We start from the raw sequence: 16,257 nt of genomic DNA on the forward strand, positions 1-16,257 counted from the left end.
GTGCTCATGCCTTCTAGTGCCGGTTAAGAGGTGTGCTGCCACATAATGTGAATGTGAATATAAACAATAGTTGTTGTTTTTTACAGTAATTACATAAACAAACACAATTGTGTCTGAGAGTCAAATTGAGTCACTTAAAATCCAGTGAACTGTTCAAGTTTGTCAGAAAACTTGTCCAAGCATACAGTTAGCTCTATAAACAAATAACTTCTTGTAACAGCCCCTTTCATTGAGTACAGAGCTGCCAGGTATGTAGTGGTCTGTGTCACATCGCTCTCCTCCAGAGCTGCTGAGAAAAAGAAAACTGTTCACTTTGCTTTTCAACAAAAGCTCCAGATTCATTTGAAAAGTGACTGTTTTACAGTTCAAGCACATTCTTCTTTTTTCTCAGGTCATATTAGGAGTCCATCGACATTCTTTCTTACTCACTATCACAGAAAATTTCACAGTTTTTGTGATTTGGAGGAAAATCATCCCTGAATTTGTAAAGCTTGAAAACAGTCCTCATTGCTTTTGCAGCTTTGCTAGCAAAGGTTCTGATGTCCAATCCCACTTTGCATCAGTCAGTTTCTCGTATTTCTCTCTGTGTTTAGTTTCATAATGATGATTCAAATTTTAACCCTTAAACATACCAATCTGCTCTCCACAAACTAAGCACACAGCTTTTCCTTTGACTTCAGGAAATAAGCACTTGAAGGTCCAGGTCTTGGACTCTGCATTCATATTTTGGGGCTAGCAAAATCAAGGGGACTGTACAGGAGGATCTTATGAAGTAGATTTGTAGATCCTTAGGAAAATCATATATTTACCATGTAAAATAAAAAGAAATCCACTGGTGCTGACACGTGTTTGCCTCACTAACACTACATTTCCTGTGTATGCCACCTGTTGCCACAGACACATTTGCTCAGGTGAAAGGTTGGCAGTGCTGCAGCTTATGATACACAGCAGTATTTTACCTAGTGTGATTTTTTTTTTCCTCTCATGATTTCAGAAATGTGTTTGCACACTTCTCTTTAAAGTGATATTACTGTCACCAGGAGGAGGCAGCAATTATTTCAGGTTCTCATTTCAAAGGGACCCTGCAGGCACCCAGCTACACACCTCGAATAGTTTTCTGCACTGGCTCCCTGTGGTGGCAGCCTTCCTACTATCATCCGGACACCTCTTTGGAGAAATGAGAAAGGATATAAACCAAAATGTGCCAGATTTGTTTAATGACTCCTTCTGTGCTCAACTTTCAGTGTGGTGTCATCTTTAATGTGTGTTTTACCTTCAGCCTGGACTGCAGCTGGTTTAAAGATTCAGCTGCAAAACAGTGCAAATTCATCCTCCGTGTGGCACCGTGTGGCGTCTAACATTGCTGTGCTGTGTGTTGCAGGTATGCCTCTCAGTCTGGACTGCAAGGCATTTTTTGGCTACAGTGGAGAAAACAGAAAGCCCATCATCTACTGGATGAAAGGAGAAAAATTTGTTGAAGAACTTGCAGGGCATATTAAGGAAACTGAAATGAAGTAAGTAAACTATTTTCTAGAGAAGCACTGATTCAGTAACATACTCAAAATGATCCTGAAATCAGTGTCCTGAGGGTGGGGGGCAAGTAAATTCTAAGTACATCTACTGCAAGACAGTATCAATTACATTCTCTCAAGTTTACAGGTTTCTATTGTTAATTAATTTCTGAATAGGCTCGACTCCAGCTGCTCTCCTCACACTGTCAGGATCTAATTTGGTCTCTCGTGATTTATGACTCATTGAGGGTTTTCTGACAGCTTTCTTCTCAACTTTTCTAAAAAAAAAAAAATTATGAATACTAATAATAAAGTTAAATTGAATTCATTTTCTCCCCTATTGGGACCAATTACATTGGAGTCTATTGGGAAAAGCCTGATTGTCTGCGGGGCATCAAATATCATTAGAACAACCTGCTGGATCGCTATGGTAACCATCAGAGAATTTACATTGTCTCACACATGTGCACACACACACACACACTCGATGTGAGTTAAGAGAATTATGTCTAACATCTATTAATTACACATAAAACAGTTTATCGTCAAAATCTATAAAAGATGAAGTTGAAAGCAAAAAATGTTATTTAATTAATCTCCGTTGTTCAGTCGGGAGGCGGGAATGATGGCGGTCTTGTTGCTTTCTCCAGTGGGTCAATGCAAAAGGTGTAAAATGAGGTAGAGACTTGACTTGCTACACCCCTGCGTGTTGCACTGAAACAGTCCTCAAGTCTGTGAGTCCTAAACCTGTCCCAAAAGAACCAATCAACAACTGAAACCGGAGACATATTAGCCAATCACGTTGCAGTGCATGTGCACAGTACAGGGGGAAAATGTTTTAGCTTAATTCAGGTAAAGTTTGCTGACTTTGCTTAAAATCTTTTTTCCCTGTATGTTGTATTTGTATACATTAATATGGCTTCATATTTCAAGTATATCCCACCAGAGCACAGAGAACAAATGATCAGAGTTATCCAACATAGATTTTTGGTTTTTATACTTACTGAGATAACAAGTAGAGCAATACGCCTGACGTCACACACCTGAAACAGTCAGGACCTGAAGTATGCACACGCATCAGTGCGAATACTTGATTTGTTAATCTGTTACAGTTACAGCTACTGATTAGATCTTTAGGGGCGGGACCAGGACAACCACAGATATCAGAGTATACCTGAAATTTAGAGTGCTATAAAACACCACACTGCTTTTCTGTGTTTTTTCTTTTTTCAGTGGGTGATCTCATATAACTCGCCTCATTTCAAAGCATTTGCCCTTTTTCACTCTGCAAAGTGAAGAAGCTAGAAAGTTACTTCAAATCTTAGTGGAGATCACAAGAAGTTCAGACAGACTTTCCCAGCGCATCTAAGACAGCAAAGTATTTCAAACAGCCTGCAGCATGGTGGTCGTCTTTTCTGTAAATAAATGAGCCCGTGAAAGGCCTCTGGAAGTGGTCTTTGAAAGTAAGATGGGATAAGGTAGGCAGGATTAGACCAGACAAATCCAGCCTGACTCTTAACTCACCTGTTAATACTCATGTGCATGAGTGCTGCAGACTCATGAATCATAATATTTAATTTGTGTATGGATTTAGCTACTTCAGTTATAGCTACAGCTGCATCATCTCCTCTAAGCAACAGTAGTCAAGCTAAATGATGTGCTACTACCTGAGTTCATGTTGGAGACGTAACTGCAAAGTTTAGGTCCGATGGGGTTCAATGTTTAGTAGATGAGCACTAAATGCTACTGACTGCTGTTGCAAATTCAGCACCTGTGTTTTAACTGAGCAAAACATTTAGTCCATGGGTCATTCCAACTACACATCGTGCCAACTCCAATCTGAAGGTCCAAAGTTTGAACATATATATTGAGTGCTGGGAAGTTTTAGCTTCACATATCAAATAGTTTTTAAGATACACTTTTTTGAAAAATAATCCATCGGCCCACTACCATGCACTGAAATATGAGTCAACATTTGAACATGAATATGTCAAAGACTATTAAAGATAAAAGCCTGAAATTTGCACCGGTCTTTCTTAACATCAAAATAAATCAGGATCTTTAATGTGGACCAGATATATTTCAAATGGTCTGAAAATTTTACATTTAAAAAAAAATCACACACTAACAAAGAAACTTTACATTGCAAAAGACAACCAGTAACAATTTCTGAATGGTGTGTTGTTGAATTTTACAGTAATACAAAAAGAAAGCTGGATTTTCACGATGGTACTGTAACTGTAACTCACAGGTCCTGGAAATGAAAAATATGAAAATATTTCACAATATTTCACACAGCAAAGGGTGACGGGTTGGACTCAAACCCGAGCCTTTGCGGGAGTATTCTTGATGATCAGGCAGAGTGCATGTGGTGATTTGAGATGGACAAACGTTTCATTCAGTTCACACAGGTAGGGCTGTGGTGGTCTGCAGTTTTGCTTCTACCTTCATTATATCTTTAAAATGATTTAAACTGACAAATATTTGGTTTGGTTTTCATCCTGCACTGTGACCTGGCCAATCATGGCCTCTTTAGATTATCACATCAGCTTATTAATTTTAGACATAATAAGCAGTCGTATGAGAAGCAAAGGCCTGTTTTGTTTTCTTTAAGCGCACTACTTAAACTCAGTTAATAGCAGGTTGGAAAGATCCTGGCAATGATTAATGTACCATCTACACTGTGTGTGTCATTGTTTTTCCCCTATTCAGGTTAATGCTGCTCCCTTTTGAGCAATACTTCAGCACCATCACGTTAAAGAAAAAGTGCAACGTAGTAATGTAATCTAAATGTTCAAACTGCAGCACGTGGGCATTAGTGTGTTTAACTGACACACTAAGAGCTGTAATCAAAGCTTTAATATTAGAAAGTAAAATGCTCACTTCTGCTCAAAGAGCCTTCACAGATCATGTTATCAGCCGAGCACAGCAATACTGATATGAATGTTTATCTCCCCTAAAGGGAAATCCTCTTGCCCTCCTCCCTTCAAGGGGGAGGTCACAGGTCAGAGTCAGCATAGCAACAGTGGCTCTGAAGCCAGGTGACCTTCAGTGTCTTGCTGGAGGACACTCCAGCAGCAGAGCTGTTTACCAATCCAAGACTGGAACCTCAAGAATGTATCTGCGACTGCTAATCCACCTCCTGCCCTCTGAAAATGTTCTCTCCCGGGAAAATGATGTTGTAGAGAGCAGCACGGTACATGAGTAGGAGTGTTTAAAGTTGAAACTAATCATGCCCCGTAGTATTAAATTAACCTTTGCCTGATGAGTTCTCAATCTTTCAGTCCAGTCCTCTGGCCACCTCTGATCCAATCATACTGCTATTCCAAGTTCCACAATCGCACTCCAGCAGGTCGACTCCTGCTGTGATGCCCATTAATCTGTCCACTTTAAGCTCCCTTCCCCACGTCCTGCAGCACTGGCCCGAGAACTTTGTCTATGTCTGTTTGCATAGTGTCAAACACAGTCTCGTAGCCTCTGTGATAATGGGAATACCTGTAATTACCAAGGCTTGCTCTCTTACTGACACACTCACACCCTGCAGCACCCAAGAGGATGTGATAAAGCTGCGAGTATGTGGAGAAAAAACTCCTGCCGACAAGTGCCTCTCTTTGTGAAACCTTACTTCTTTTTCTAGAAAATGTAAATCCATAGTCTAAGTAGTTTAAGTATGTTGGGTTAAAATAGCAGGCGAGACAATATATATGAGCAGTATCATCAGTTTTACTCCAGCTGTTGGCTGAGCTCAGCTTCACCGCTGTCCAGCTTCTTCACGTTTCTGCAACTCAGCTATCACAGTCCGCAGCTCGTTCATGTGCAATGAATTGGTAATTACAGTATTTCCACTTGGGCCAGTGCTTGCTTCATATTTTCACTTGAAGGCAGCCCATATGTCTACTGATGCAGAGAGGCCTTTTTTTACCTGCTTGAAATTCACATCTGTTGTCCAGTCCAACTGCTGTCAAAGCCTCACTGCTTCACTGTTCACAACCTCATCATCAACCATTATTTTACCTTATATTTTCTTTGTCATGAAGCATGGTAGTAAGCCCGTTCTAGGTGCTAAAGTAGGAGGGAAGCAGGGTTTTTATGTTAAAAAGTTGAGGTCTGCATTGCAATTGGGAACACCTTGAAACAGAAAGGTTTATTTTATGCTTCCTGTCGGCAGTGACAAGTACAACGGTCTGAGGAGACAAAGCATCAATAATACAGAAACGAGTTGTTTGATCCACGATGGGTCCAGCTCGCAGCTTAGAAGACTGAATGATGTACTGCAAACATCTTGCTACTACATACTGTACAACAGGGTACCTTCAGAGGTCTGACCTGTGTTATCGCTACACTCCAGTGGAGAAGTTCAGGGAGGTACAGAAGGAGGAGAAGGGCACTGTTGACATGAAGTGAAGAGTTGTAGGATTGGAAACCTGGGAATCTGTTTGAGGAGGAGAGTAGTACCAGATTTTTGGGATAGTGGGAAAATAGGATAAGGCCACAAACAGACTGTCAAATATTGCCAGCCCATTCCTCTGGTGGATCTGCTATCAATAATATTCCATAGCTGACTTGATTTCTTGATTTATAAGCTGTGAGACCTTCTACTCTGGGCTTATTCCTTCTTGCAGCTACCTGGATTCAATTCTGCCCTAGGCCCTTTGCTGCATGTCATCCCACCCATCTATCCTTCTGGCTGTCCTCAGTATCTGTGTCAAAGAGAATGCTAAAAAACCACACACACACACACACACACACACACACACACACACACACACACACACACACACACATATATATATATATATATATATATATATATATATATATATACTACTGTAGTTGGGTCTGGGTGTATCTAAGGTATCAGTTTCAATAACAAAGACTGATTTATTGTTTAAAGAAAAGTGCAATTGTTGTGATGTGTTTTATTTTCAAATCAAAGTTGCACATCCATCAAAGCCTTCGGACATGAGCGGAGAAAGAGAAGAGCAGAGATGATAGATATGATAGAAGAGCACAGTGTGTGATTTTTGTTCGACTTTTGGGACCAGCGACGATGACCTTCTTAGATCTAAGTTCAGTTAAGCAAACTTGGCCTGATTCCATTTGGTGAGTCAGTTCATTTGGTTGAAGTGAGCTGTGTGGTCACATCCACAACAGCAGTCATCTCAAGGCACTTCATATTTGAGAGGGAACCCAGCTGATCAGACAACCACCCCTATGAGCAAGCACTTCACATTGGCAGGGAGGAACAACTCCTTTTCAGCAAGAAGAGACCTGGGGAGGGGAAGCCATCTGCTGGGACTGGCTGTGGGTGATTGGAAAGCCACAACAAGAGATGTAGGCCTTGATATCATCAGAACAGCAACACAAGTGGAGGCAAAGATGATACAAATGATGAGCATGCACACAGTGCTGACCTTTGAGATACAGCTTGGCACATACATGCAGCTGAACTCAGGGAGGAAGGATACTTTGGCTGATGGTGTCACGTTCATCAAGATGTGCAGATTATGAGGAGAAAAACTTGTGCTTTTAACAGTGACTTTTATTTTGAAATGTACCCATTTAATCACCGGAGGACAGAAAGAGGAGAAGGAAAGGAGATGTAGGATATAGATAGCTAATGGCTAGAAGGTGAGAAAAAGGGAGAGGAGTGATGTGTTTTAAACTAAGCATTTTAGCAAGTCTCATCTTTTGACAGCAACCCCTGATGCACTGTCCTAGGAGACTTCAAAGTGATGCACACACTGAAAATCTCTGACACGGAGCAAGGAAAAAAAAGACGTACATGCAGAGATGGTGGTAGTCATTTTGCTGTATGTCTTCCGGCACATTTGACATTTTGAGTCTCATAACCCTTTCTGTAATGTTATCCATCATTATTAACCTGCATTGAGACTTCACTGCTCTTTCTGTGCCTCTGGTGCCACGAGGGAAGAGGAAAGCATGAATATTTAGGAGGTTAGAAGTTCAATTCCCAATGGGAATGCCTGTGCTGAAAGTTTGCGTGTCAATTTTCTTTGCATGCAGCCACTTGGATACAAGCCTCAAGTGACAGATACAGCGCATTTCTGTGGTGAATTACAAACAGAGCTGCAGGAAAATGACTACACGGTGTCTCATCGCTGCTTGTCATGGTTGGACTGTGCCAACTCCCATGTGGTTCAACCCCTGTGTGTATTACAATGTGGCCAGTCTGGATTACTGTACTGTATGCTGAGTCAATGCAGCACATACTGTACAGAAGAAGGATAACAAAATCCTGTGGACCATCTCGCCTGTTTCTGACAAGAGTGCTGATTCTGCACTGAAAACGCTCATTATTTCCAAAATCCTGCTGCCTGCTTGTGTGGTTGAACCAATTACTAGAAATCCAAACCAACCCACCCCAACATGCAACTAAACCAAGACAGGCTAAACATCAACAATATTACTTTTAATTTATTTTTCATTTTTTTTAAGTAATCTGATGCTGCATTGCGGTAAAATTTGTTTTCTACACTTAACATTGTATTGTCTTTATTTTTCATATAAAAGAGCTCATAACACTCATGAAGTATAACTCACCACATAGTAAAGATGTTCCTGGACTGTGATCACAGCTTAATGTAAAAATAATGACTTTTTAAAGACTTCTAGTGTCATTACCCATGTGAAACTTTGAAAGCTTGTTTAGGTGCGACTTAACACTTCTGGTGCTGTCCCAGTCCCAGATAATTTGCTCTGAGGTTCAATTACTCAAGTATTAAAAGCTGACTGAGGGTTCAGTTCACAGCATGTTTGTTACATAATTATCTTCCTCCTGAAACGCTGAAAGATTTCGTTAATAGATCTGCTGGGGCACGTAAAAATGTCAGTTTGATAAAATCCTCATTCATACAATCACAGCTTCCACAGTTTTCTAGGGTCTATGATTTAACAACTGGACAATCAAGCTTTGGGTTTTTCTACATCAAGAGGTGAAGAAGTGCACATGGACGCCAAAGCATCTGGAAGGGTTTTTGTTTGTTTGTTTGTTTGTTTGTTTGTTTGTTTTTGCTTTGTTTTCTTGTATTGACTTTCCAAAAAATGATAAGCTATTTATGCACAACATGTTTATTTGATGTCAGCCATTAATGTGAGTAAGCCAGGATAATTAGTTTTCTGCTTTCAAGTCCAAGAATAAGCAGTCGTTAGCTACATGTTGTTTTGGGGGTTTTCCACATAACAACATTAGCTAGCTAATGAATCGCTAGATTCCTCACTCTGAATTTAGTGGTGACTCGAATAAAAGCTTCTGCTTCAAATTTTTGAGGATGCTGACTTTTTGATTTGCACCTTCTCCTTTCACCCTCTTTCCCGTCTTTTCCAACGACTCCAGCAGAAACATTGAACAGATATCAGCCAGCCAGTTCTTCTTAATGAGCTAACTCTACCACAATTGTGACTGTAAACGTCATAATGTCTTGGAATTAAAAGACAGGCATACCTGCAATAACATACAACAGCTGTGAACAGAAATGAATAGAATAAATAAATGCAATAAATGCATAACGGTGTCAATTACATGAAACTAGCTTTTATTAAATAAATGTTCAAATGTACCCAACCTATGTGGCTGAACCATCTGTGCCACTGCTCTGAATCTGCCACCTGAGCTAAGATCTCACTGGTTATGGCTGAACCTCACCAGGTTTAAAGGTGCACTCTGTGACCCTGACATCAGTTCAGTCTCCTCCTCCAGCCCCTCTTCCTCACAGCCTCACAGGCTTAAAAGGAGTATGACCTCACCATAAGGAGAGAGCTTTTTCCAGCTGTCGCCAGTGTTTTCCAGACATGGCTCCTTGCTTCTTCTGCCCTCATTTTTTTTTCTTTTCGCTCTCTCTTTCTTTTAAAATCTGCCCTATATACTGTGCTCTATAGCGCCATGTTCCTTGTGCTTCTTCATCTTTAATGGAACAGATTAAGAGGCAAGGAGATTCTCTCATCTTTAAAATTTACATGTGTTTACTTCCCTCCTGATGCAATTTGCACAAGTAGAAATTCCAAGTTAAAGTCTTGAGTGTATTACAGTAAATCACAATAAAAGATTTAATATCACTGCTTTGTGAATCCACTTCTTGCATGTTTCTTTTCCAGGGTGGTGAGGGAGCATTTAGGAGAGAAGGAAGTGCAGCTGTCCCTAACATTTGATGCCGTGGAGGACGGAGATTTGGCCAACTATACCTGTTACGTGGAGAACCACATAGGGAGGCGCAGCGGTAGCGCTATACTGCAAAAGAAAGGTAGAGCTTTCCCTTTTCTTCGCTCCTGATTTACTGGTTTCTGTTAAACTTGTTAGGCAAAAAAGAAATCGACAAATATTGGCCTCTAGTGTCTTTAAGAATGACAAATGATCACATGCTGGTCCATTCACTATCAAAGCAAAAATGTGTTATCTATACAATCTGCTTCCTTCTATCAAACTATTAAAAAGTAACACAAATAATTACCTTGCATTATAAAACAACACAGTTTTTGTTATATGAAAGAGGACATAGGATGTTTGATGGTGACACGGACCGAGCGCTGAGCCACCAGAAACCAGCTTTCTGTCACAAAACAAGTTACGATGCAGATGATTTTGTTGGTAACACCAAGATTTCTGAAGTAACATTAATGCTTCACAAAGGAGGACACAGACATCTTAGATGGTGCTTAGGATGGAACCTTGAGGCACCCAAAAATATGTTTTCGATTACAAAACATGCTGAGGAAACATAGATTCTATTGAATAGAACAAGTTTACCCAGAGTAAGGTTGTGGATTTTAAATGTATTTTAATATGAAGTCAGGTTAGTGAAGCAGCATTGAAGCAGAGTGCAACAATGAGCGAGGTAATCGAGTTCTGTCGTCTGATACATACCCATCAACTCATTGTTTGTTTGTTAACAGAAATGCAAAAACCTTTAACATTTCAGTCAGTGCTAAAATCTGATAGGGACATTTCCTTCTCTGGGATGTTACATGTGACATTAGTAAACATGGTCACCCCTCCCTGAGCCTGGTTCTGCCAGTTTTCTTCCTGTTAAAAAGGGAGTTTTTTCTTCCCACCATCACTGAGTGCTTGCTCATAGGAGGTCGACCTAAATGAATTAAATTGATTGAAATAAATTTTCAAGCTGTTGGTAATATTTTCCATAATTACAGGAATGGGATGACATTGGCCTTAACCGTCAGTAAGAAAACAAACATGTGAGATTCTCTAAAGATCAGAAGATTTCATTAAGTGCATTTAATCCTTAAGCAATGTTTGTTTTAAATGACGGGTTTCTGAGGTGCATTCATTCAAAGAAGCATCATTTTTTGCTTCCACGTTAGTTTTACGTTGTTTTTTGTACTCTGGCTTGCTAAATATAAGACCATGTCTGCTCCAGTTACCTGGGACTATTCCAGTCTCTTGTTATGATTCTGTTAACAAGGAAAACCCATCCTGCTCAGTATTTTCATTGGGTAATAAATATTTGTGGATGTGAACAGCTTCTGAGATAATTAAGACTTAAGCCCATGGCGCAGCCATGTTTTTGTCTGTAGAAACCCTCGTTGTATTTGAAATATGTAGTGGTGAGACATATTTGAAATATGTCCATGGGCTCCCCCGTGTCACCTATTGTAGCCAACCTTTACATGGAGGAAGTGGAAAGGAAGGCTCTTGGCTCTTTCAAAGGAAGAGTACCCAGCCACTGGTACAGATATGTAGACGACACCTGGGTCAAAATCAAGACACATGAAGTGGAATCTTTCACTGCGCACATTAACGCTGTGGATAAAAACATCAAGTTCACCAGGGAAGACACAAAGGACAACTGTTTGCCTTTCCTGGACTGCGCTGTGCACATTGAAGAGAATGGCAACCTCAACATTGAAGTTTACCAGAAGCCCAAACACACGGACCAGTACCTCCTCTTTGACTCCCATCACCCTCTAGGACACAAACTTGGAGTAATTAGGAACCTACACCACCGGGCAGAACATGTTCCCTCTAAGCCTGAAGGGAAAAAGAAGGAACACACACATGTAAAGGAAGCACTCAAAACATGCGGTTATCCTAATTGGGCGTTTATAAAGTCAGCAAAGAGGCACAGAAAAGAAGATCAGAGACCAGCGAGGGAGGATAAGAAAGACAGACGCAACAACATTGTCATCCCCTATGTAGCCGGTGTATCAGAGAAACTCAGGAGAGTTTTCTCCAAGCACGACATCCCAGTGTACTTCAGACCCAGCAACACGCTCAGACAGAAACTGGTTCATCCCAAAGACAAAACTCCTAAACACAAACTTAACAATGTGGTGTATGCTGTACAGTGCAGTGAGGCATGCCCAGACCTCTACATCGGAGAGACCAAACAGCCACTTCACAAGTGCATGGCACAACATAGAAGAGCCACCTCCACAGGACAAGACTCAGCAGTCCATCTGCATCTGAAGGACAAAGGTCACTCTTTCGAGGATGCCAACGTTCACATTTTCGACAGAGAGGACAGATGGTTTGAAAGAGTGAAAGAAGCCATTTACGTCCACTGTGAGCGACCATCTTTGAACAGAGGCGGTGGTTTACGACACCAACTGTCTGCCATCTATAATCCAGTTTTGAGATCCCTTCCCAGACGCCTTAACACCCACTCACATCCTGGGCCATCTGACCTCAGGAAATCACATGATAGGGTGGGTCCAGGTTTCACAATGAGCTCACCCGAAACCCTGGCTGATTGTGACCCACACCCGCTTTCACACCTTGGCTCATGTGATTAGGTAGAGGATCATCAGGGGGTCCTTTTGTCCCTCTTTGGGGGGAAACTCCCACTGGGTTTAAATCTGGGACTCTCTACCATTTGACCCTTAGAACTGAAGAAGCTTCTCGGATGAGAGATGAAACGTCTTCGAGCAACTTAAAGAAGTCCAGACGCTTTTCTTTCCAAGCTCCTTAGACTACCCTACAATAATACACACAGAGAAAAACCCAACAATCATATGAGTAAGCCTGCAGTGTGAGAGCGAAATGCTCTAATAGGGTGATATGGTACTACAAGGTCATTAAGATAAGATGGGGCCTGATTATTTAAGACCTTGTATGTGAGGAGCAGGATTTTGAATTCAATTCTGGATTTAACAGGAAGCCAATGAAGGGAAGCCAAAACAGGAGAAACATCCCGCCTCTTTCTGGCGACAGAGGCCAAAGCCCAGAGAAAAAAAAGGAAGAACCTAAAGAGACATTAAGACATAGAAAAGCACCCCTGAAGGAGCAGATGAATTGTCTGTCTTACCCCAGCTATCAGCAGAAACTAGTTTCCCCGAATGCCCACTATATGAAACCAATGTATGTAATGCAAGAAAGCAAGGACAGGCAGAATTGGAGAAATGTGAAAAGAGATAAACAGGCAGGGAAACGCAGCGGGAGGCCGAACGGGGCAAGAAAATAGAGAATAGGGCCGAGGTAATAGATGCAGACAGAGAGATAAAGATTAGGAAGGTGAGGGGTGACTGAGAGGATTGGGAGAGATGAAGAGAGGAGAGAGACACAGAGAGGGTGGTGGACTAAAAACAGGCCTTTCTCTCTCCCCGGCTGACTCCTGCTGGATGCCTTAGGTGTTAAATCTATCTTACTATACTTAACTAGCACCCCAGGGACTCACACACACACACACACACACACACATGAACACACACACACAGGATCACACAGACACACACCTCGAGAGGAGGTCAGAATGAGAACTGTAGGGCCCTCATGACTTAACACTGTAATTACCTACAGGAAGCTCTGTTTGTGTGTGTGTGTGTGTGTGTGTGTGTGTGTGTGTGTGTGTGTGTGTGTGTGTGTGTGTGTGTGTTCAGGGCTGCTGCATATACAAAAAACGTATACACATATACTTTCCCCTCATGGGAGGCATTAAGTTGAATGGGATTGTTTTGTCAGTGTGTGTTCTCTCGACACACACACACACACGGGCGTGTGCATCAGCACAGCATGAAACCTGAAGTAGGTGTATGTACATGTTGAAAGCGTTCTTGTCAGCTCTGCCTACAGGAGCAACCGCACAAGCAGCTGCAAATGAAATCGAGGTATTCGATATGTTGGCGTGCTCTGTTCCACAGCACGCTCACACTGTCTTGTCTGTTTGTTTTCTTTATTTCCTCTTTAACCCCTGGCTCCAAACAGTATGGCACAAAAAATGGTATGCAGCCATTTTTTGCACTTTCCACATCTTAGTTGTCCCAGAGCTCAAAACTCTTTCTTTCTCAGCTTCTCCTCGTTCAGAACTCCCGCTCTGTAAGCATCTAGACTGAAAGAAAATGAACAAAAGATAACAGGTTTAACCTAGATTTAGCTCACTACGTACTTCAAGAAAGAAGCTTTTCCTTATAGCTCATCACCTGTTGGGAAGTTTTTAACTCGGGCTTTAAACCAGGTTTGTCAAAGTCATTTTACATCTCAGGCCACATGTAGTTTGATCTGAAGTGGGCTGGACCAGAGAAACGTACCTTTTACTGAAGTAGTTTACTTGCACATTTAATTCCTGGGATATCCTAATATAAGAAAAAGAAGTGAAATTTAAACAGCACTTCTTGCTTTTCTCTGCATTATAAAGAAAAGCTGCAGGTAATGAAAGAAATCTGTCAGCACAATTCTTTGGGCTTAAATTATAAGAACCTAATGACCAGAATGTCTTTGTGAATACACAGAAAATATCCTGTTTTATTTATTTTACAGTGGAAACCATATATGCAAAAAGACATTTCTATAGCAGTGGGAAAAAAATGGAATTTTTCTGTCGTTAATTTTTTTATCTATTACTTCATTGGTTCATACAATATGAATTATTGTTGGGGAGGTTGTTATAACTAGGGCAAGTTATGAAATGTATGAAAATACAGTTAAAAGTCCTAAATTTATGTCCTCCTTCACATTTTCCGAAGATATCAAGTGGACCGGATTGTCTTTATTGGGCCACTTCTGTTCCCCGGGCCTTATGTTTGACTCCCCTGCTTTAGACAATGTCCCAAACAGCTAAAATAAGGTCTCAGTTCCTGACCTCCATCATCTCCTCTGTCATGATAGTTCTCCATATTTAATTGCAGAATGGTTATGAAGGTTATAACTGTTTAAATGAAACTGCGTGTCCGTGTGCCGCTCCATGATAAACGAGGACAGCACTGAAACCCGAGCAGCTGGCCTCAAAAGTAGCTGAGACTTGCTGTTTAACAATATGCGGAAATTAAGTCCGAGTCTCGGGGTTGACTTGTATAGCAATTAAACTAATAACCACTTCTGAGTAAAAAGAGTGTTTAAAAATGACCAGTGCCTTTCTTTGAGCAGACAGATCACTGCAGCGCTCTTTTTCTCGGTCTCTCGAAAACAACAACTATAGATTTGAGTTTATTTAAAACTCTGCAGCTCAGCTATTAACCACAACCAGAAACAGAGAGAACGTTAGTCTATTTTCTGCTGCTCTGTGTTGGCTTCCTGTATGGTTTTGGGTTTATTTTGAGGATTTTCTCCTATATGCAAAACCCCCAGTGGGCTACAGCAAAGCAACAACATCCCTTGTTTACACTTCCATCTTTTAGGAAACCACAGTAAAGCTTTTTTTAACTTCTTGTACGCTCTGTTGCACTTTAAAAAAATGTTATTATTTATTGGGTTCATTCCACCTTTTAAAAAAGAATTTAAATATGAGAACTCTGTTTGATTACATCCTCTCTCAGAGGTCTTTGAGGTCGAATTAGTTTTTAGCCCACTTTTATCAGTATTAATGTTGAGGTTTCTATTCTTTGGTAACGTCCTGCGTAGGGATGGGTATTGATAAGATTTTAACGATTCCGATTCCATTTTCGATTCTGTTTAACGATTCGATTCTTTATCGATTCTCTTATCGATTCTTATTTTTAAAAAAGGAGAACACTAAAGTCGATTAGCTTAGAACTTTGTTTTATATCTTCTCTTTGAACAAGGTAGAAATTTAGGAGTAACATGGCCTTACAAACCCAACAGTGAGATCTTAAGAGATCCACAGCCTACGGCTCTTCAATGGGGTGTCACAGGGTCCCCGGGGAAAAAAAATGTAAATGTAAAATAATAAAATAAATATTCTCCTGTAGCAATAACAAAGTGTAACATAAATTATTCTGTAACAATTACACAAGAATATCCAGTAATGTCCCTGCTTTTGAGCATTTCAGCCGCTTAGGTACCGTGTTTCCTGCCAGGTAAATGACGCTCCGCAACGTGGTGACGTCATTTAGGGCGACTGGAATCGATAAGGGAATCGTTTGCAAAAATGGCAAACAATTCCAAGGAATTGAAACAGTGGGAACCGGTTCTCAACAAGAACCGGGTTTCGATACCCATCCCTAGTCCTGCGTTTATTCCCCTGTTGGAGTCATAAAAACAAACTATGCATAAGTAAATAGTTACTAGTTTGAGCCAGAACCACCAGAGATTTGCCAATAAATGGTTAGTGCTGAACCAGTCCTGTATCCTCAGCATTTATTGTAACAAACTATGAACTGGAACGTTGTAACCAGCTGGATGTTTGTGTAAAAATGAATTGGGTTTCAGTTCTAAGCAAATACAGCTTTAACCTAAATTAATTTGATTTTGTTTGCTCTTTATTCTTTTTTCTTCCTGGTAAAAGTGAGTTTTTCTTTCTCACTTTCGCTTGCTCATGGGGGTATCCTCTGATTGTTGGGGTTTTTGCTGTATTACATCCCCAATCAAAAATTTAAGACG

General features: G+C 40.8%; 1 protein-coding gene across 4 annotated transcripts in view; it reads left to right on the forward strand.

The window, feature by feature from the left end:
• il1rapl2 (interleukin 1 receptor accessory protein-like 2) overlaps positions 1-16,257 on the forward strand; it is a 472,397-nt gene that overhangs the window by 422,147 nt on the left and 33,993 nt on the right. For all 4 annotated transcript variants that reach the window (XM_040015740.1, XM_040015741.1, XM_040015742.1 and 1 more), the window contains exons 8-9: positions 1,382-1,514; positions 9,627-9,772. In XM_040015740.1, the coding sequence (XP_039871674.1) occupies positions 1,382-1,514; positions 9,627-9,772 (279 nt within the window). The remainder of the gene's footprint in view (positions 1-1,381; positions 1,515-9,626; positions 9,773-16,257) is intronic.

The sequence above is a fragment of the Simochromis diagramma genome, unplaced genomic scaffold, assembly GCF_900408965.1.
Source record: "Simochromis diagramma unplaced genomic scaffold, fSimDia1.1 OVJJ01000685.1, whole genome shotgun sequence".
NCBI classification, from domain to species: domain Eukaryota; kingdom Metazoa; phylum Chordata; class Actinopteri; order Cichliformes; family Cichlidae; genus Simochromis; species Simochromis diagramma.